Source organism: Otolemur garnettii, unplaced genomic scaffold, assembly GCF_000181295.1.
Source record: "Otolemur garnettii isolate 467f Iridium unplaced genomic scaffold, OtoGar3 scaffold00157, whole genome shotgun sequence".
Taxonomy (NCBI): Eukaryota; Metazoa; Chordata; class Mammalia; order Primates; family Galagidae; genus Otolemur; species Otolemur garnettii.
Window position 1 is genome coordinate 1625750 of NW_003852552.1, and position 24045 is coordinate 1649794.

Here is a 24045-nt window from a genome sequence, read left to right on the forward strand (position 1 = left end):
GGCTGGGGATTCGAACCCGCCACCTTAGGTGTATGTGGCTGGCGCCTTAGCCGGTTGAGCTATAGGCGCCTAGCCTAAAAAGGGGTCTTTAACTGGGATTACTGTGTTACATCTTCACATAGTGCGGCATTTTCAGAGTATGCTGGACATTCCAACTAATAAGGAAATGAACATTTTCTTTTCTCATACAAATTAACTAAACTGCTCAATCCTAAAATTCTCCCAACATGAAGTGCTTGAGAAAAACTGTAGGTACATCTTCCTAAAGGAAAGGAAAGGAAATGGATCTATATTTTAGGAACTCTATGGAGACAAAAATGCAAATTAAAAAAAGAAAAAGAGAACAAAGAACACAATACAAAACAACAACAAAAACCCACCTAGTTTTTCAGTACACCTAATTACACAATTATATCATAGTTTAAAATAAAATGCACTTGGCTAACATTAGAAAGGAAACAGAAATAGAAAAATAGCATGTGCTCACTTGTCAATGTGAAGCATGATATTCATTTTACTTTCCTTGGGTGTATTATATTGTTTTGCATTAAAAAACTTTAGCTTTTAGCATACATACTTATAACTGTTTAATTTTTAAAAATGTTTTATTAATAAATATTCATTATCAGATCCATTAACGATTTAATTTCTCTTATAGAATTTAGTATAGTTACATTTTTAAAAGATAAACAAAGCATAACATTTTAGTTATATAAATATATAGCATCTTTGATGAAATCAGAAAGACTTGTAGATAGAGTATGCATGCATTTTCTTAAATCAGAATATTCCCTTCAAAGCATGGGTAAACATGGACAGCCGTCTGTCTTTTCAAGTTGAGGAATATCTCCGTTGGTCTGGCAGACAAATTGCTTAATATGCATTGCAATATTTATTTATTTATTTATTTATTTTGCAGTTTTTGGCCAGGGCTGGGTTTTAACCCGCCACCTCAAGCATATGGGGCCAGAGCCCTACTCCTTTGAGCCACAGGCGCCACCCCTCAATATTTACTTTTTAAAACAATCTCACTCACAGAGTCTATTTAATGTTTCAAATTGGTAGGAAATTATGGCAAATGAGTGGCCTTATTTAATCTTTCTCTATGTGAATGACCATTAGACATTTTGATGAATTTGTAATATTAAAATATAATAAAAAACTTTTACTTTGTAACTTATTTACTTTGTATTATTATGTCTTCATTCTCTCTTACTTAGCCTACACCATTTACCCATTAGCCCTTGTAGCTCTCAGGCCCCATGGTGTTGTTCAACACCAGCACAGAAGGCAACTAAGAGCATTCCCTTTCATCAATTCTACTGGTTAAAGACATCCAATAATTTGCTCTTCTAAGTGTACTAGCTGGATATATACATCTCTTGGGGGTAGAGCAAGAGTAATGTAGTCTAAGTACGTGGAAAATCACTTCCAATGTGCTTGGGTTAGTTCATTAAGAAATAAAATTGATTTCCATTTGATAGCTAGTTAACTTGAAATCACGTTAAAATTTTATATTAACATAAAATATCCAAATAATAGTTGTTCAGATAGGTAAATCTCCCGTGGTGGCTATACCATAAACATTCCAAGATTTAATCTAGCCAGAAGCAATGTGCCCTTTTGTATCTCTGTGCTTTCTTAATTGTCCTCTCACCAGCTACGATGAGGCAGGGGAATGAGAGAAATGCGTGTAAATGACTTCTTCCATAAGATGTAAAAGGATGAGCAAAATAGCCACTCTACAATCCTTTGTCTTATATACATCTTCAAATAATAAAATCATAAACAACAGTTCTAGAAGTTGAAAATATTTGAAAATGCTAAAAGAAGTTTTATATTATTTTAATAAGCTGAATTATCAGTGAATGATAAAGAAAATAAGACAGAGTCTTACAAGACAGTATTAGATGATAAAGTTCCATCAGTTAATAAACCATATAGCAATTTTAACTGCAATCATCTGACTAATAAATGTTACACATAAAGATTAATAACTGAATTTAAATTAATTCTATCTACCTCATCTTTAATAACTTTCTGAAATGGTACATGAATACCAAATACTTTTAATGGGACATCTATTTCTAAAGCAAATTCTGATCATTTCTCTTTTTTCCAATAAATACAATTGCTATATAATAAAAGATAATATCTATATTTTACATGATCAAATACATTTTAAACACTTTAGGTAGGCAGACAACAAAGTATCTGAATAACTAATTGACACATGAAATTTCTTTATTCCAAATACCCTCATTTAAGCCTCAAAATCTTCAGTCCTGGCATGTCTTTGAAATCGGGCTGTTTGAGTACACAGAAACCAGCAAACAGCCAGACAGCCTGAGACAACATTTTAATGACCTACGTCAGTCACACTCAATCTTTCTGTGAAGGACCCCCTTCTGTAGGCAATTTTCCCTTCTGCTGAGATTTAAGCCTATTTCTTCTTGCTTTGTCCTCAGTGGGAAGTGAAAATAACTGGTCACTATCCTTGGCATAACAACCTCCCACAGAGTCAAAGTTCCTTTCTTGTAGGCTCTAGTCTCTAAAATAAACAATTGCAACAAATTTCACTTCTTTACATAGACACTAATTTTCAAATGTTCTTTTATCGTGCTAAGTAAGAGTCCATTCAAAATTTCCATTTCCTGTCATCTTTTCAAAAAGCACAGTTCTTTATTTTGCATACAAGTCCCCTCTTGAGTTGGCCTCTCTAACCTGCCTTCTGCTGCTCTCTGTCTGATTTCAATTGCTGGAACATATGCATACCATGCAGTTTCATACCAGTGTGATTTTGTACAAGTTGTCTCCATCTAGACTTGCACCCTCTTCTCTCTCTCTTTTTTAATCAATCTGCCAGGTAAATACCTACTCCTATTTCTTTTTTTTTTTTTTTTTTGAGACAGAGCCTCAAGCTGTCCCCCTGGGTAGAGTGCCGTGGCATTACAGCTCACAGCAACCTCCAACTCCTGGGCTTAAGCGAGTCTCCTGCCTCCACCTCCCAAGTAGCTGGGACCACAGGCGCCCGCCACAGCGCCCGGCTATTTTTTGGTTGCAGCCGTCATTGTTGTTTGGCGGGTCCGGGCTGGGGATTCGAACCCGCCACCTTAGGTGTACATGGCTGGCGCCTTAGCCAGTTGAGCTATAGGCGCCGAGCCCCTACTCCTATTTCAAGACTATTCAACTACCACCTCATTCTTGAGACTTCTCTGTCTTAGGAGCCATTAATAACTTTTGGGGACCATGTTCTTTCACTGCAAACGTTTCAACACAATAGTATTTGGCACTCAGTATGAGCTCTTTCAAGGGTACAGACCTTCTTCTAGCACTACTTTTTTAGACATGGTTCCTAGGAGAATACTAGAACGTACTAGAGAGTCAATAAATGTTTCTGAATGAAGAGTATTCTCCACATAAACTCCCACTTGTATGGGACATAGAGCAACACTTCCAAATTTAATTCCATGCTTATTTTTATATATGTGTGTATGGGTACACACACATATTGCCTACACACATTGCCTACGAAGGCCAGACTTTTCCAGGATACCATATTTGATAAGAGTATGTGGGACTAAATGCCAGAATAAAGTTATAATTTGACCTTCAGGAAATTGAGTACCAGTCATATATAAGGGAGCAGGATAGGAATAAAGCCAATCTGAATATAGAAGTACATTGAGCAACCCACTATGAGCTGGGGACTGTGCTGAACACTAGGGATAAGATGTAAATAAATGACGCTTGGTAACTTTGAAGACTCAAGCTCAGAATTTAGTAGAAAATATGAAATTACATAGAAAAGAAACTATGTAGGAGAGTAATTTGGTGGCCAATGTCAGGACTAATATACATAATTAAAATAACTAGGATATATATAAAAAAGACAAAGAAAGAGAAAATTCAAGAGATATTATGAAAAAAAAAAACAACAGGCTTTAGTCACTGAATATTGGGATGAGGGAAAGGGAAAAACTGTAGAATCCCAAAGTTCTAATTCTGATGATTTGAAAACTGGTACACCATGTCCAGAATAAGGAAAATGATAACTCTAGAGTGGGCTGACTTTAGGAAAGAGATGGCAGCTCAAATTTTGAACAGAAGGGCTCGGCGCCTATAGCTCAACTGGCTAAGGCGCCAGCCACGTACACCTAAGGTGGCGGGTTCGAATCCCCAGCCCGGACCCACCAAAACAACAATGACGGCTGCAACCAAAAAATAGCCGGGCGTTGTGGCGGGCGCCTGTGGTCCCAACTACTTGGGAGGCGGAGGCAGGAGACTCGCTTAAGCCCAGGAGTTGGAGGTTGCTATGAGCTGTAATGCCACGGCACTCTACCCAGGGGGACAGCTTGAGGCTCTGTCTCAAAAAAAAAAAAAAAAAAAAAAAATTTTGAACAGAAGTATTAGCTATGTGGAGATACTCTATGAGAAGGTGGTCATGACCATTCCATTCTCTCCACTTCCTTTTATCCTGTGTGACTTAACCTAATTAGGGTTCTTAAACATACATATGACCGTGTCGCTGCCCTCTCTAGAAAAAAATTCAAAGGTTCTCTACAGCTCATGCGGTAAAATTCAAATTTCGAATCAGAATAATTTTGAGCATAGATTTTGGATTCAGGAAAAAAAAAAAAAACAAGTTGTGAACCTTGGCTCTACCTTTTACTATTTAATAGTTGTGTGACCTTGGACTAGTTATTTAAACACTCTGTGTCTCAGCTTTCTTATAAAATGGGCATTAGGGAAGTACCTATGCTCATAGACATGTTTGTAGAACTGAAGACAGTGTATTATCATAACGATGATCATCATCCAGATTAGAAGTGAGAGGAGCCTACCTTAGCTTTCCATCATCACAGAGGGTAGCTCATCATCATAATCTAGAAGGCCTTTTGGGATGTGGCCTCCTATTACCACTATGACCCTGTCTCTAGCTATTATCTTTTCCTACTCTTCACCCTCACTTCAGCTAGGCTAGACAAAAATACAGGGGTTTTTTGTCTGCTTTGTTCACTTTTGTACATACGCAGCATCTCAAATAAGGGCTAGCACATAATGTTCACTCAATACATATTTGTTTACCACATAAATGGCTGACGATATCCTCCCATTTGCTTGTATTCCTCCTGAACTCAGAATGCTTGTCTTTCTTCAGTAGATAGTAGTACTCTACTCCTCTTTTAAGAAAGAGGGGAATGGACATTTGTTACCCTCCTATCACGAACCTATGGGCCAGTTACTTTGCTTAGTATGTATCACTTTTTTAAATCCTCAAATCAATTCAGTGATTTAGTTATTAATATGCCTATTTTATAGATAAAATAGAATACATAAGTAGTTTGAACTATTTTACACAATACGTGTTGCTGCCAGAACATACCATGGTAACTTATGCAACACTAGTTATTAAAGACATACTAGATTGATTTAAGTGTCATGGGCCATGAAGGAAGGCCCATGACAGAAAGGAAGGATCATTCAAGGAGAGTGGTAGTTACGACTTACCAACTTCCCTGAGTAGAATTAATAAATTCTGTTTTTGTTTTCCTATAGTGATAAGATATTTTAGTTATAGCATTTATTCCACAATATACAATTTTCTTATACAATCAGTCTCACCCACCAGATTGTGAACTGCTTAACAATGAGGATTTATATCAATTTTGTTCAGCAAATGTTGAATGAATATATGCTAGACACAGGCCAGAAATAATTAGGGTTGATTTGATGTTTAGAGAAATCTTTGGTGACCTTTCAGCACTATTTCAATACAGTAAGAAAGATGCAAAATTAAAAGAAATGAATAGCCTGAAAGAAGAGGTAATGTGAAGGAATAATTTATTCAAAATATTGACTGTGGATAATAACCAGGTAATAGAGGAGGCAGTAAAGCCAGCAGCTTGAAAATGGTGAGGCTAGTGGCAAAAGTTATTATATTCCTTGTCCTGAATAAGTTCAGCATAATTAGGCCTGGGGGGATCAGGCAAGGGAAGAAATAGGAACAAAAACTCAAGAATTCATGGGCATTGACTACTTCCTTGTTTCTCAAACCCTGGTCCCTGGATCAGTAGTGTATCATCAGCATTACCGAGGAATTGATCAGACATGCAAATGCTGGGTCCTACCCTAAATTCTCTGAATCAGAAACTTAGGGTGTGGTATAGCAATTTACATTTTACTATATTAGGATAAAAGTTCTGATTATCACCCCCATGTGATTCTGATGCATGCTAAAGTTCAAGAACCACTAGACAGTTTTGAAAGAAATTTCTAGGCGAGAAAATATTTGGCAATTGTCTACAGCTTACCTAGGTCCTCTCACAATTACTTATCCATATAACAAATTGAAGTGTCAACATGTTTGCAAAGCTTAGTGTCAATTTTAAACTAGAGAGAAAATGTCTAGCAATTGTGGCGACTGAAGGACAGAATTGCTCTGAGTGTTCTTGATTAATTCATACAAAAATGAGACTGATTTGTATAATAATTTACTACCTATTTATTCAAAAGGAGATGAGCCAAACAGTATGCTCCATGCTGTGAGGATTTCAGATACATTGTTCATAAGTCTTCTAAACTGTCCCTCATCCTTCACCTAAAACTGTATTGAACATACACTTAAATGACTCTATAGTGTGTCTTGTCTACTATGTATTATCAGAGTGATGGACTAGATAACCTAGCAGATCATTCATGTCTTCCAACTCTTATTCAACCTGCAAATTCACCATTTACTGGAAAATCTGAATTGTTGCTTAGATATTTCCTAAGAAAGTTTAAATCCGATCACCGTATTTTAAGATCCAAACCTTAGGTTTCAGTGCTTGCCCTAAAAGTTGTAGCATTACTAACGTATTTTACCTGTCTAAATTTCAGGGCTGATGCGTATTAGCGCTAAGAAACCTAATTCCTTGACCTCTATGCCAAACAGAGTCTACTCACATGAAGTCAAAACACAATGAATGTATGTGAATGAGAGAAAGTTGTGTCTATGTCAAGGGAGGAAGCATAATCCCTGTCCATGGCACTGGCATATTCTGATCCTGCATTTTCTTTGCCAGCATCCCCATTTGGGGTTGAAGACCAGGAGTGAGACTATACCTAGGTTCATGTGCTTCCATCCATTATATGGGAACAAAGCAGTGGACCTTATATCCTTGCCACAAAGCAATCTTCCACAATTGCACAGGGGCACAGAGAAGTATCAGAAAAGGAAAGGAACAAACACTGCAAGACAATAGTTCTCATCTGGAAAAGAAGCAAGAATGCATGGGAGAAGCACTTGGTTTTCTAGCACAAATTACTGTAAAAGGGATACTGATCAGAGACAAAAACTGTTTTTTGCGTAAAGGATATAAGAAATGAAGTAGCAGTGTGGATATCACCGAACACATTTAAGCAGGTCTATCTTTAAAGTGTATTAACATTCGAATGTGCAATAAAAGTTCAAGTCCAGAGACTGTATCAGAAGGAAGCCCTTTCAAATCTCCCTCTATTCTTCTGGGAATTATACAAATGGCCACATGAAATTTAGTAAACTTATCAACAAGTCCTGTATTCAGAAAACAAAACCAAACCAAATTGCCTAATTCCTCTATGTCAAGGAAAGAGTCCTAACATATAGCAACATCACACAACACCCATTTATATTAGATTGTCCTTGAAAAGAAAAGAGATACTGAAACACAGCGAAGGAATCTGGTCGTCATTGGAATAAAACCATCTAAAAGACCAGTATGGCCACGTAATTCAACTTTATTTCTTTTAGTAAAAACCTTCCCTAATCATGGCTTCTTTTTGTCCCTATTATATTTGTATATTCATGCAACAGTTAATATTTAAGCAATCATGAATGCTCCAGTGCATATATCAAAACAACTACAACTGCTTGCCAGTCCAGATACAGCACATGAATTCTAATGTTAGTCTCCTTTATTTAAACAAAATTAAGTTCTGTGCTCTCTGCCAAGGGTTGTTTACAAATTATTGCTTTCTTCAACACCACCACACACTGCAATAACATTGAGAAAGATAATGTATTTTTAAGGATTGCAATTACCATAAAGACATTAGCTCTGTAGCTACAACCAGACAGGTTTAATACATGCTTTCCTGGCTTTATTTCTAAATCTGTCACCAAAAGTGCTTTTCTGGGCACTACATGACCAGGGCTGACACTAATTCAGCCAAATGTAATTTACAGAGGAAAGATGTCTTCATTCTTCATGTAGGCCTGATGGTATCTTTTTTCCACTCTTGATTTTGGTATTAGAATGGTATTCCCAACAAAAAGGAAACAGATGATATCAAGTGTATAGTCAAGCAAGGTAAGAGTTTTATACTTGTTAGCTTAATTTATGGTAGCAGTCTCTGAAAGAAGAGCTTAAACTTGAAACCATGACAACATTAAATGGAATAAGGATTCATCTGAATTGCTACCTTCAGGCCCAGTAAGGCATTCCCGATGTTACTTTCTGAGACAAGACAAATTCTGCTTTCCTGCCCTTCCTGCTCCCCTCTCAGCATTTTCCCTTTTAGCCCCACTTATTCAAGGAGAACGCCCAGCATGTGCATTAGCTTGAGTAGCCAGGACCAGTGGCAAATCAATAACCATTTGTACTAGTTTTAGGAAAGGCCAGAATAAATTAATGAAATATGTCCCTATAAAGAAAAGCTGGTCTGGTACCTTTAAGTGCTTTTATTTAATCATCCTGTCTACAGTAGGCTTATCAGAAATTCTCCTGAGAATAGTTTTAACAAAAATAAAATTATTTTAGGCCAGGTACGGTAGCTCATACCTGTAATCCTAGCACACTGGGAGACCGAGGTGCACAGATTGCTTAAGCTCACAAGTTTGAGACCATCCTGAGCAAAAGCAAGACCCTGTTTCTACTAAAACTAGTCAGGCATTGAGGTAGGCACCTATAGTCCCAGCTACTTGGGAGGCTGAGGCAAGAGGATCACATGAACCAAAGAGTTTAAGGTTGCTGTGAGCTATGATGCCATAGCACTCAACCCCAAGAGTAAGACTTGGTCTCAAAAAAAAAAAAAAAAAACATGATTCTAGGTACCTCGTGTAAGTGGAATCATACAGTATTTGTCCTTCTGTGTTTGGTTTATTTTACTTGGCACAATGTCTTCAAGATTCGTCCATGCTATAGCATGCACCAGAATTTCTTTTTTTTAAGGCTAAATAATACTCTATTGTACATATCTGCCACATTTCACTTATCTATTCTTCCATCAACGGACATTTGGGTTTTTTCCCAACCTTTCCCAATCCACCTTCTGGCTAAGATAAATAATGCTGCTATGAATATTGATACGCAAACATCTGTTTGAGTCTCTGTTTCCAACTATTTAACATATAAACCTAGAAGTAGAATTGTTGGATCATATGATAATTCTCTTTAATTTTTGTTATAACAGTCATATTGTTTCCCACAGAGGTTTTACCATTTTAAATTTCCACCAGCAATGCACAAGGGTTCCATTTCTCCACATCCTTGCCAACCCTTGTTGCTTTCCGTAGTTTTGACAGTAGCAACCCTAATGGGTATGAAGTGGTATCTCATTATGGTTTTGATTTACATTTCCATGATGTTTAGTGATGTTGAGCATCTTTTTAGGTACTTATTGGCCATCTGTATATATTCTTTGAAGAAATGTCTAATAAACTTCCTTGCCCATTTTTCAACAGAATGCTTGTTTCTTGTTGTTGTTGCTGAGTTATAGGAGGTCTTATATATTCCAGATATCAATCCCTTTCAAAATATCGTCTCCTGTTCTGTGGGTTGCCCCTTTACTGGGTCGATAAAGTCCTTGGATAATGTGATCACTCTTGTAAATGTCTCTCCATAATCCTCATGTAAAAGTCTATCAGTATATGCTATAAGTGGCATTTCTGGGTATTATATCTTCAGTGTTTCTAGATAGCACCAAATTGTTTACCAAAATGAATATACCAAGTTATACTCTCACCAGTAATTAACTTTGTCCCCTATTCCTACCCCACTTATATGGACAGAATTTAAAATATTTGCCAATCCCATGTGTATGAAATAGTCTATCAGGTGTCGACTACTGTATGATTCCATTCATATGAAGTTCTAGAAAAAAGCAAAATCATGGTGATTGAAAGTAATTCAGTAGTTGTCTTGAGTGAGAAGTGGAAATCAACTGCACAGGGGCATGAGGAAACTACTCTGGTTGACTGGAGTGGAGGTTCCAAAGGCATATACAAATGTCAAAGTTCATCAAACTATATACCTAAAATGAGTAAATTTTACTGTATGTCAATTATACTTTAGTAAAGTTACTTTAAGAAATTATAGGTTAGGTCCAAGTCTCTCTTGTCCATGAACACATTTTACTTCTAAGAAAAAATAAAACAGGCTTGGCATCCGTAGCACAGTGGTTACAGTGCCAGCCACATGCACCAAAGCTGGCAGGTTTGAACCCAAGTCAGCTAAATAACAATGACAATTACAACAACAACAAAAAATGTAGTTGACTGTTGTGGCAGGCACCTGTAGTCCCAGCTACTTGGGAGGCTGAGGCAAGAGAATCGCTTAAGCCCAGGAGTTTGAGGTTGCTGTGAGCTGTGTTGTCACAGCGCTCTACAAAGGACAACATAGTAAGACTCTGTCTCAAAAAACAAACAAACAAAAATAAGCAAAAGTCCTAAGGAGATGCTTTACAAAGTAAATGAGCAGTCCAGGCTTTCTTATACACTTACTTCATGAAAGCTAAAATTTGGAAGCATAAAGGTATCAAAATGGGCCAGGCTGGGATTGATGAAAAAAATCCTTGGATTCTAGGATCTGCATCCCTCCCCAAGTACAGTACTTTTCCACTTCCCTTTGCACAGTTTTCCAAGTATTCTGGTCTAATATATGTATCTGGCTACTTGCTTTAATTTAAAGATTGAACTCCTTTTCCTAAATAGCCTCTGAATAGCTTCTGTGTCCTTACTCCAGGTTGCCTGGTTCTTAAATCCCTCATACTGAACATTAAATAGCAACTGTTTCATTCTCATTTATCTGGAAAATGTCATGACATCCTCTTGGTAACAGAAATATTATTTGACTTTTTTTTTTTTTGCCTAATTGGTGAAACTGAAAGGGTATTGAAATTTAACAGTCTTACAGGAGTGTCATTCTATTATTGTTTTTGAATAGGTACTGATTTAATTTATCCAAAATTAAAAAAAAATACTAACAGTTACATGTAGAAAGTAGATAGGAACTCGAGAAGCAGTATTAAAGATATCTTTACTGTAGTATAAAATGGAAGAAAGTATTCTGAGAAACCAGATTTGAAAAGAAAAAAAAAATCAATGAAAGAAGAGAAAACAACGAACAGCAAGGCTTTGTGCTTGTCCCCATGACAGAAGTCAGAAAATACAAAATTGAAGACACTGTCTAGGAGACAGAAACAAAGAGCATGGTGGAAAGGAGGCTGGTATAGTTCTTTTCCTTTACAAAGAAGCGGAGCAGCTTTACAGTACGGGACATCATCTAATAGAGTATGTGCTTTATTGTCTGATAGTTAGTTAGCCAGTGTTTAGGAGCAACATAATTTATTTTTCATGTGTGCTCTTATATAAAACCCCTTTGCCTCTCCTATGAACATTTCTGCCCATCTCTCTCCCTGTCTCTTGCTTTAATATTACACACTCCTTATCTGGCGTACAGCTCATAAGCTCCTCAAGGACTGAAGATGTATGTTTTATTTCTTTTTATCCCTGCAAAGCGTCTAGCACAGGGTTCCATGGAGAGTAAAAGCTCAATAAATGTGGCCAACTTTCTGCCAGAGTACTAGCTAAAAAGTATTTAAATGTATATAAATAATTTCCAGATTCTCTAAAATTATCACAGAGCTTTATTTCAATATTAACTGCCACTTTATAAACCTTCTTCCTTGGTCATTGGGTTCTTGTTAAGGTTGTGAATGCCTTCATTAGGAGGGATTCCTGTGACAGGAAAATCAGTTTGTAAGATGAGTGGTCACATTCAGTCACAGTAGCCATGTTTTTTGAACAACAGTCTCACACAGGGTTGAAATCCCCTTTGAATGCAGCTTTTATGGAATAAAAAGGCATTTGTTTTCAAACTTACTAATTATATTCACTAAATGCTGTTCATGCTGTCAACTTTCCCCCACTGTGAGAATTATAAAATCAGTCATAAGATTTAGCTCAGAAAATGACTACAGCAATTCACAGAATACTCTGCCAGCTGGGTTCATTTAAATCCTCTATGGAAATAGTCTTCATGGTGAACCAAGTAAGACCTACAGCTAGTCCCATAAATCATCATTTTTTGTCTGCTCCAGTGCTAAAAGATGTTTATTGCCACCCCTGCTAGTTGGGGGACTCATCAAGAACCAAAAAAAAAAAAAAACCCCAGTATTTTTGTAGAATTATTCATCTCTGCCAGTTGTATTGTTCAACAAACCTTAACTATATCCACTATATTTTACTCACAATGACTTCAACAAGTATTGTTGGGTGGCACCTGTAACTCAGTGAGTAAGGTGCCAGCCCCATATACCGAGAGAGTGGTGGGTTCAAACCCGGCCCTGGTCAAAACTGCAAAAAACAAACAAACAAACAAACAACAAAACAAAACAAAAACAAGTATTGTTATGGCATAGTATTAACCTGATGATGCTTAATTTTTTTTTAAATGAAAGAAAATACAGATGTATTCATTTTTTGTTTCCTTAAAATGCATCTGTATTTAATGAGTCAAAAATTATGCCATACAGGGATTTCCTATAGACAACAAATTATGCCCTTCCCTACAATCCTATATACAAATCTATATTGTTGACCATTTAATACCATTGGCGGGAGATAGGAACATAATTTGGCAGCTCTCATTTTGCATTGTTCAGTGCTCTTTACAAGTCTGTGAATTTCTGTCAAAGAAGAAATATTTCACTCAATCTTATTTCTTTCTCACTATATAATTCTGAAAATCACCCTTCCTTCTTCTCATTAATTCATTACCTTTCTCTCTCATTTCATGTCAAATCTCTCCATCTCTGAATCTGTCACTCCACATCCATGTACACACACCATTTTTGCCTTGGTCTAGTCTGTAATTCATTTTCCTTGGTCCACCCTCTACTATAAAACTTTCAAAAACTGGAATGTCTTCCACATCAAAACGGTCATGTGTTTGTATAGGGGAGTGCAATAACTAGTATGCAAGGCAAGTGTGTCCTATATATGTATTCGTCTATATCCCTCACATACGTGCAAGTTACCTAGACATCTAGGAGGCAGACATAACTGTAACATACAAGTTAAAATCAGAGATAGCAGCACAGGCTTCATAATATTATTCATCAGAGTAAAGGGCCCAGGGTGTGTTGCTATGTCTGTGTTTGTTTAGGGGACAGAACATTTTAATAAAACTATGTTTAATAGATAAAAGAAACACACAAACAAAAAAAATAATAGAGGAAGAAAATGAGTCTCCAACGCAGTCAGTATTGACAAGGAATGTTAATCAAGCTTGCATCAGACAAATTATATTTATAAATTAACGTTCTTTAGAGAATTTAATAAACTGAAAATTCAGGGGTATAGTGAAGTTTTCACACAATCTATAGTGCAGTAAATGTGGTAATATCTAAACAGATGTAATCAAATTCTGAGAAAACAAACAAGCGTTCCATTTAAAGTATTAGCTGAATAATTTGCACCAATGAATGTAAATTAATGAATATTTCAACTTAGGAGAAAAATCTTCAAATCAGCTCATGGGACCTCTATATTTTTAGAGGCAAGGAAGAGAATAAAGGTGTGAGGTTGTTTCCTTTAATCGAAGCTCAAATTAAGAAAAAATATGACAATTTCATAATTACAGCAATTTGGGGAAGTTCATCTACACACTGTATTAACTCCTGTGTCTGGCATGATATCACCACATGATATCACTTTACCCTGATGTGACTGGCTTATCATATAGTCTTTTCTCTCATTGCAATTTCTTTCTTTTTTTTTTTTTTTTGGCAGTTTTTGGCCAGGGCTGGGTTTGAACCCACTACCTCTGGTATATGGGGCTGGGGTCCTACTCCTTTGAGTCACAGGCATCACCTCTCATTGCAATTTCTTAATGTGGAATACAGGGAATAGGAATGATACAATGCATCTCCACATTAATATAAGTCTAGAAAATGTGTGACCATTTGGAAAAATTAAGACTACCATTTTAGGAGAAGGTACCTCTTAGGACAGAGACAAACGCTACCATCAAGTTTTCTTTCTACTTAAACAATTGAGCTATATATGCACCACTGTAGTTATGGACAAGAAGACCAGGTACCCGGTATAAGCTGGGAAAGATATGATATTCCAATGAAGGACACTCTTCAAAGCACTGGTAATACATTCACAGGATTACAAATCAAGGACCCATAATCATGTGTTTCCAACTCTTGAATAAGGGTCACATTTTTAAAGAAGATAAACCCCTGCCTACATTTTGTTCAGATTTTAAATGGCATGAAAATCATCAGCAGTGAGAGCTTTGGATTGGATTTCTGACTGGATAACCAAGTATCCTGATTACTGGAGAAATTAGTTGACTGAAGCAATCTTTTACTATTACCATTTGTTAATCTTTGTGCACAGATTAACAGTATATGTGCTTTAGGATATAGAAAAAGTAACATACAGAAATTAGAAGAATTGTTTCCTTAAAAAATAAAATACATGTTCTCTAAATTAAAACCCTTCGAGATTTACTGGCTTAAGCAGTATTAATGCTTGCTATTTAAAAATTACAAATTTTGGTGTATTGATGTATATGAAGAATAGTAGGAAACAAAACCCCCCAACACAATCTAGAATGCTAGAATGCTAGAATGCTACCATTGGCATAGGACCACAACAGTATAGCATTTATCTTTGAGCTCAAGAAACTACCCAGCGGTTCCCAACAATGAGAGCCCAGTAAGCAAAATACAATAAAACACAATGGACTTAAATAAAGGTCAACCATCACATAAGCTGAATAAAGGAAACTATTTAAAATTAAGAATGCTATTTTGTTCTTGTGTCATTCCATGGTGCTTAGTTTTTTTTAGCGGTCTAAACTATGGTGAATGGTCTTGCTTCAAAGTAATATAATGAGGCACAGACAGATCTTTAAATTGAAAAGTTTGTGTCCATTGGTCATGAATTATGAACAAATGTTACACTGTGTCACTATTTCATAGGATGACATTTTTTAAATGCAAAGTACCATGAATAAGCTCCTTTGCATTTTGCAACAGCATTGAATCTTATATCACCGATTACCAACCAGTGACTACGAGAGATCATCAAATGAAAACTCTTTGCTGCAAATAGCCCCACAGGAAGGAAAGTTTAAAGGACTCACAGAGAGAAAAAGAGAAGTTTGGAAAGAGGACCTTACATTTCATCCCACTCCAGGCTTGATCAAGAGTCTAATCTTCCCTTTCACAGAATTTGTTCAAGACAAGTTATAACTCTCAAAAGTCATTTTCTTCTCAGTAAATTATCAACCACAATCTCCCTCAAATTCAATTAATGCTAAACATTGTCTGTAGAAAAAAGGATGTATCAGTGAAGCTCAAGAGTTGGTGCAAATTCTAAAAATAGCATGATCCACTGACATCATTCATTTGTTTAAGTCCCGGGAAAAGTTGGATCCTAACTCAGCCTTTGTCACTAAGTGATCCTGGGTAAGCCATCTCTCTAGAGTCCTCATTCGTAAAATATTGAAAGCAGCAGTCAGCCTCACCTACACAAAACTGATATGCTCTGAGAGCCTATACAATGCTGACGGATAGCTTTATAATTATTCAGATTATTAGGTGCTATTTTATTACAAATATGTAGGCTGTGCTGTCTGGATACATTAAAATCTATTATCAGAAGAGGAACTTTCTATTAATAGGCCTACAATTGCTTCTAACTGAATTTAAACAAAAAAGATAGATTCCACATTTCATAAGCTGCCAGAGCGTCAAAAAAATCCACATGAGGTTTTTCCCCATTTCTAGAAGTCTCTAAGTGGCAGAGTTGATTCTATAATTCTTCGAAGTGAGCCACACATAACCAAGCATTCTGTTATAATGCAATGAGAGGCAGGGGGCTGCACAGTTTTGGACACAAAAAATCTATGTTTAAGGCCCAACTTGGACATTCATTTGCTTTTGAATCTCGTAAATATTGCATAACATCACTGGGCTCTAGTTTCTGATTTGTAAAATGAGGTTAATAATATTTAACCTCCTTGCGTCACAAGGAAAGTACTTTATAAACTATGAAAACACAGGCAACCAAGTGTGTGAAGCGTAGGCCAGGATTTATTGATCTCCTTCAGTACATCCTATTTTGGTTTTAAATTAACAGTCCCATGTTAATTTCTTTGCTAACCCATATTTGATGGTGAATTGCTGGTTTAGATTTACAGCAAACAATTCTTTTTTTATTTTTTTTGGGGGGGGAGGGAGACCATGATGTCAGTTCCTTTATTTTCTCAAGATCATAAAGAAGAGGAGGAACAAATCCGAGCTTCTTACAATCACCCACAAGAATATTTATTAGTTAACAGAAAGTTAATAGTTACTCATTGTTTGAAACCATGACTCTCACACATTCTTTAACAAAGTTAATTTTGTAACTTTGTCTTGACGGTATTCTGAGAAGGCAGAATGTTTACAGCTAGGTAAAAAGCATCGGAAGGATTTGGATTCAAATCCTGGTACTGCTAGTTCCTTTTTTCTTTTCTTTTTTTTTTTTCAATTTCAAAATATGACGACGGACACAAGTACTTTTGGTATCAAACAAGTACTTTTGAACCCAGCTACTTACCATTATCTAATCTTTGACAAGCCAATTAAAGACATTGAGTGGGGAAAAGATTCCCTATTTATCAAAGGGTGGTGGGCAAACTGGTTGGCGACCTGTAGAAGACTGAAACTGGACCTACACCTTTCACCATTAACTAAGATAGACTCTCGCTGGATTAAAGATTTAAACTTAAGTCACTTTTCCTTACAAATTATATTTTCTCGTAAGTGATCTATTTCACAATGAAGCTGAACCTATTTTACTTCCCTTCTTACAACTTCTACATGGGAGATGGATGTTTTCCTTTGTATACGCGGTGTGACAGCTATAATACTCTGTCACTAATACCATGTGATGGCCTGTAAAATATGAGGCCTTTATATACTATAGACACTCTACATATATGATGTATGTTACAAAAAGCACAGTTATATTATCTGTTAATCCTAATAACGCAAACTGAGATATCTGAAATTTTCACCAGAGTAAACCCACATGTATTCTTTAGAGCCTGGTTACAATATATTTCACATCTCTGAATAAGCGTATCATCCTACTGCCTCATAATTTGTTGTATCTCTCTGTCCAGCGAGAATGACTAGAAAGTCACAACACATGCAGTTGTATAGTCATACATTAACCTAGGAAAAGCAGGGGACAAATAGCTTGTCCTCAGTATATACACAAAAAAGTTTTTTGCTTTCAAAAGTTATTAAATGGGCTGTAAATGATTTTTAAAAATTATGGAAGGAAGATATACAAACTAATGTATAAATAACTCAACATCTTCTCACAACTTGCCTCCCAATGTTATTACTTGTTTTGAACATGAATCCAATATTATAGGTGCTGTGTTTTACTAATTTACCCTCAAATATATCACGATTATTTATAGCTCTGTACGACCATTAAATAGAGCTATTACTGTTCATTGAACATTATAATTTTTCAAAGTACTCTAAAATAGAACATTTTAGCTGACTCTGAAAACGACTCTATGAAAATAAACAAGGGTCACTGTTTTTCCTGACTTACAGATGAGGAAACTAAGAGAAACAGAGAGAATAAGTGACTTCATCATGAAAATCTGGCTAGTAATTGGCAATGTGGAAGCTAACATGTAGGTTCCAAGCCCATAGCATTCTCCCCTCTTGTAAGGTTATAGCTTCTTCTCTTCACATACGCTAATCCTACCTATCTTTCAATCTACCAATATCACCCAGTCACCAAAGATTCCTCCCTCTTCTGAAATCCTAATTTCCCTCTTTGAATGCCTGCTAATCTCAATGGCCATTAATTTTTGTAGTCACTAACAGTGTACATAGGGATATTACATAATACTCTGTGTGTGTGTGTATATATATATATATATATTTTTTTTTTTTTCCTGGCTACTCACCGTATCATAAGCTTTGTAAGGTTTCTGTGCATCTTCTATGTTTGTATGCCCCCTGATATACAGACCACCTGTTTGGTTTTGTCTCTGTGACTGCTTGCTATCCCTTCAACTGTTCCTAGCCTTTTATATTCCTATCTTTGGTAGCAGCATCCATTAAGGCATAATCAATCTTCCATTGTAATATCAAACAAAGTTGTTTGCCCTCACTTGAATATGGGCTATTCTTATAACCCACACTATGCTCAACAGTCTCTTTCTGATAGAAATTTGAATCAACACAAAAAAGAGGAGACAAATGGTTGAAGCTGATACATTCCCAAGGTGACATCCTGAACAGATTTCCCATTCATTCCTGCTACATGAATTCTCAAAATCATCATTGTTGCTGTTCTTTAAAAAGCCAAGTTCCTCAGCCTGTCCTCAGTTTCTGGCTGAACTACCTCATATCATTCCAAGAAATTCCACTTTTTGCTTGAATCAGGCAGTCACTTCCTGTTGCTTGTACACAAAGACCCTTATCTGATATACCCCAAAACTGCAGTGTATAGGAAAACCTAGTATTTTAAAATATTTTCTTTTTACACAGCTTATATATGTTATTACATACTTAAAAACAAAAATAACAAATGTCCTGAAGCAGACCACTTCCATTGGTTAGACTTTTAATAACCAACAGGCAAACACAAGCCAAATTACCATTGGAAACTCATCTTCGTTGAAATGATTTTCATTACAGTTCAGCATACTTGTCTGCTAACTAACAAAGTGATAATTCATTGCTGCAAATTAACAAAGCATTTTGGGGTGAGAGTGGTACTTACAGCAGTGATACCCTTTAATCCTGACATTTTGGTTAACCTGTTTTCCTTTTCTTCCCAAATATTATAGCAGCCAATTGCAACCATCTGAGTTTTCTATAAACTCGCTTCACTACACGACACATCTGATAAATTTAACTGCTTATAACAAGGCTCCTTTTTAACTAGGTGAATATTTTAACATACTCTAGAGCTTCTTGTGAAAAGCATGGGATTACAGTTTTAAATCACTGATAAAGGAAATTATCATCAGAAAAATTTAGGTCAGTAAATGGTATCATTTTTAAGGAAGAATCAACATTCTACAAGGGAAATTTCCCCTGCTATCTTCAAGGAAAAAAATCGCTAACAGAAATCAACTAAGTAATCTTTTATAATATAACAGAAATTTAACAGCAATTTTACCTAATCAGACATCAGTAGTTAGTTAATAACATTTCAGACAGATTATAGACCTAAGCTAACTACGTCTATGTACTTCAGTAAATTTCTGTCATTTTAGACATTTTTAGCTATTCAGAATCCTTTGTATTCCAGGAACATCCTTTTAATCCGAGACATTATGGGAATATGTATATGATATTTCTCTTTCTTCATGACAAGAATTTTCCTGGAAGTATTTCCCAGAAGATAAAAATCCTACTGAAAAGTGAAGGGGAAAGATTTTAAAACCTTCATTTCTTTCTCTTTTGGAACACCTATTACTACATGATAGTATTTCCCACAAGATTATTTTTTATTTTATTTGAAGTTGGCAAAAATCTTTGTGCTGAATCCTTTGAGCATACCTCTAGTGATAGATGTCAGATCAGCGTTGTGTGGAAGAACTTTTATTTGACGGGTAAATGACAAGAAGAAGCCTCTTTCCAAAATATAAGATGTAACTGTAAAATCCTTCTGTGAGGTTAATGTAATCTTTTGTTCCTGTTTACAAATGACTTATTCATTCTTGCTTCAAAGAGTCAGTTCATGTAATTAATTTGAACAGTGTGAAATTAAGACACTTGCAAATAAAGGTACATATTTGTTCAAATTAAGATGGTTTGTTTAACATACCTTTGTTATGTGAATTAAATGTGAAATATTTATCTAGTATAAATATCTATGATATTTTCTTTTAATTTATAATGTTTTTTATAAGCATCAAGCAAGAGCATTTTTAGACTCACTCACTGTGCGTATAGCATATAAGCTAACCAAATAGCATCTTGGTAAGAAATGACTTTATTAATTGGATATATGATATACAATACAGTGAAAAATCTTAACTAAGTAGTTTTATCCTATGGATCTGGCAATGATTTATTCCAATTTATTATAGCATTGTCTTATTCTTTCTGGCATTATGAAATAATTTCAAATAACCCCACAGATCACAAGAAGAGGGAGCAAAATGTTTCCCTTACAAATCTAGCATTGTCAGATAATCTTCCCTATTTTCCTCACTCTCTTTCCTTATACTCCTCAAAAATATATTAAAGTGAACAGATACAATTCTATTATACATCCCATTATCTATTAATGTTATTTTTTATGTTTATCTGGGGCAGAAGTACCAGGATCAAATCATGTATATGCAGTGTGCTTCTATTTAATACATGAATAAAAAAGAAACCCAATTCCATTCCAAGATTAGGAATTCTTATTATCAATATACCTCAAGAACTATCCAAATTCTGCAGTGTATTCAGATATAAGAGAACAAAAAAGCAAAAGAATGGTGAGATGTCAAAGATAGATCACTTGTTTTCAGATTTATTTTCATCTCTAGCTTTCTTACAGACCTTCACCTCAGAATCTGTTCAAGTTTCTCCCTGTAATAGACAGATCTTTTTCTTGAATAAGGTGGGTTGTCCTGGCCTAAAAATGGACATATGCAACTGCTGTGGGGCTTCTCTTGTTTCTTTGCTTACTTTTTGTAAACATTAACTCTCAAAAATAATACTATGCAATGGCCCATTCAAAACAATAGGATGATTACTGTTTGATTTTGTTTACCTTTCAGTTAATGCACTAGATGCCAGTGCAAGCTTAGTGACACAACACCATTCAACAATGAAGAGTACTATTTGTTTAGAGTAGAACAGGTGAAGCACATTAAAAAAAGGACTTTCTGGCTATTTACCTAATTGAATTTAGCTCTTCAAATACTTTTTAGAGCAGTGGTTCTCAACCTTCCTAATGCTGCGACCCTTTAATACAGTTCTTCATGTTCTGGTGACCTCCAACCATAAAATTATTTTTGTTGCTACTTCATTAACTGTAATTTTGCTACTGTTATGAATTGTAATGTAAATATGTGATATGCAGGAGACCCCCAAAGGGGTTGTGACCCACAGGTTGAGAACCACTGTTTTAGAGATATAGAATAAGCATAAAGGGACTGAAATATAATATTGCTCTATTTTATAAAAGCAAATTTCATTTTGGTCTAAAAACTCCAATGAAATTTAATCAGCAAGAGTTAAGTATAATACTGTAAACTAATTTGCATAGTCTTTTGGATTTTACTGAAATAAGACTTTTCAAAACTATTTGAGATATATTGCATATACCATAAAATTCATACTTTTAATGTGTACAATTGTGAGTTTTGTCCACTATAGCTTTTTAGAGTAACCCTCTCATAGACAAGAAGATTTTATAAATTATCATTATAAATGTCACCTTACCTTACAAAGGAAGTTGATCTTAAAACCCAGAGATTGGGCATTTCTTGAGCCTGAGTTCATGTAGTTCCCGACCAAAAGAACTAACTCTAAAAGTCTGTTAAAGCTTTCGCTTTTCTTCAGTTCTTCACAGGCAAGAGTTACTGCTATGATGCTTGGTTTGATGTTGTTTACATGTTCTTCAAACGTGAGCTTGAAAAGAATGCTATTGAGACGAGGCCGTAACATTTTCACCGAGCTCATCTGTAAGACAAGGAAGGCTTCATGAGAACATACATTTAAAGCCTAATAATTTATGTCTTTAGTGGGGATAATTTCATAGACAATACTGTAAAATTTCCACATCAAGCAAATTCTGAGTTTTAAAAATATTATTTTTGTTTTAAACATGGTAAAGAAATAGTTTAGCAAAATTTTAAATACAGTTGGCTGCTTAGTGTCTTAAAAATAAATTGAATCACCCTTAGAGCATTAATATTACTGAAGCTCAACAGTTGCTGCATGCTAATTGCATCATCATTAGCTATCAATAACATACAAACTGCCAAAATCTGTCCCTGAGCGAGGAAAATTTATAAACATGAAATTAAGTGAAGAGTTGAGCCACAGATAAAAGATGTTCATGATGATAAGAAAATATAAGTGGAACATTTCCTAAGAAATTACCTATTACTATGCTGTTTGAAATCAGAGGACTAGCTCTGGTTGAGCATTTAATAATTTTTACACCTATGATTTCTACTCATAAAATATATTAAATATGTATATACGCTTTAAAGAATCTCACCTACTTGCCAGATGTGGACATTAAATAATTAGGTTACAATAAAATCACATGAACTTACTTTCAAGTACTTTATTCAAGAATTCTATGTTGATTTTCTTCAAAATAGTTCAACTTTGCTTTTAATTACTTGTTTCATAGTATTGGTGCACATTTTATATTCCCTTTGGTAAAATTCCTATGATAATAATTATTTTTAGTTTTTCATTTCTTATAGCCCCAAATAATTTCCTAAATTCTCATTCACCAAATGAATTCTGGGAGAGAGGTGGGGGTAGGGTAGAGACATACACATAGTGAAAAGAAAGTATAGCAGAAGCTCCATAGTCGACCACTTCCCTACATTGACCACCTCCTTAAGCTGACCTAATTTTCATTGACCAGACATACACCACATGTACATATCAGTACAAGAGGCCTAATTCCTTCTGTTGATCACCTCGTTATGTTGACTACTTTGTTCTAGTCCCTTGGGCAGTCAACTTACAGAGGTTCTATGTATGTAAAAGTATGCCGGAAATATCTACCTGTTACTATATTTTTATATAGGTCTCATCAATTATGATGAGGTTTCTCATAGGGTCAGAGTATTACTATAAAAATTGTACAGCAGTTATGTAATAAGTGAAATAAGACACTAGTCAGAAAAAGTTCACAATGTGGTCTGAAACTCAGAACACAGACACTTGAAAACTATAGCTAGTGAAAAACCACAACATGATTTTAGGTAGCTAAACAGAAATTAAGGACTAGAGATGTTCACCAGAAAAAGAAAAAGCTTTAAATTCTTGTGACAACAATGTTGAATGAAGGCTTCACAGCAGGGGAAAATACAAATGAAAATGTCAATGTATGCACATATGTGTGTGCACGTGTAACTGTGTGTGTGTGTATGTGTGTGTGTAAATAAGCATGCGCAGAACTGAGGCAAAAAGGAAGGGGTAAAGAAAATAGAGTGAGAAAAGGGTTTAGGTTAGGCATATAGGACATGTATACCTAGAGGCAGAATTTAGACCGAAGTATCTTAAGAGTAAAGGTAAAGGACAAAAAAATGGAAGCTAATCCCCTCTATGTTGCCATGAACATGCAGGTCTCTTTGTCTATGTCTGGGGGGGAAATCACTCTGAGTTCCTATATGCGTTTTTCTGCCTCCATTTCTGCCTCTACCACTACTCCAAATCCCTTCCCACTTTATTTTTCCTTTCCTTTTACTTGTACCTGGCCATTGCTAACACAGAATCATATTCTCTGTATGTTTAGGGAGTAGTTTTGTAGTCTCGCTGATATCTTAAAAATGCCATAGGGCTACTTTGACCAGTTGCTAGTCACCATGTACCTGCCCTCCAGGTCATGCTTTGTAGAGCTTGTAGGGGCCCAGTTTACCAGAGTACCACTGGTCCCAGATGGGTAAGAAACATAACTCTTAGGTGTATGTGGGCTTTTTTTTTTTTTTTTTTTGAGACAGAACCTCAAACTATCCCCCTGGGTAGAGTGCACTGGGCATCACAGCTCACAACAACCTCCAACTCCTG

General features: G+C 35.7%; 1 protein-coding gene across 2 annotated transcripts in view; it reads right to left on the bottom strand.

Moving 5' to 3' along the window:
• DIAPH2 (diaphanous related formin 2) overlaps window positions 1–24045 on the bottom strand; it is a 909107-nt gene that overhangs the window by 441663 nt on the left and 443399 nt on the right. For both annotated transcript variants that reach the window (XM_003799864.3, XM_023519127.1), the window contains exon 21: window positions 21733–21972. In XM_003799864.3, coding sequence (XP_003799912.1) covers window positions 21733–21972 — 240 coding nt within the window. The remainder of the gene's footprint in view (window positions 1–21732; window positions 21973–24045) is intronic.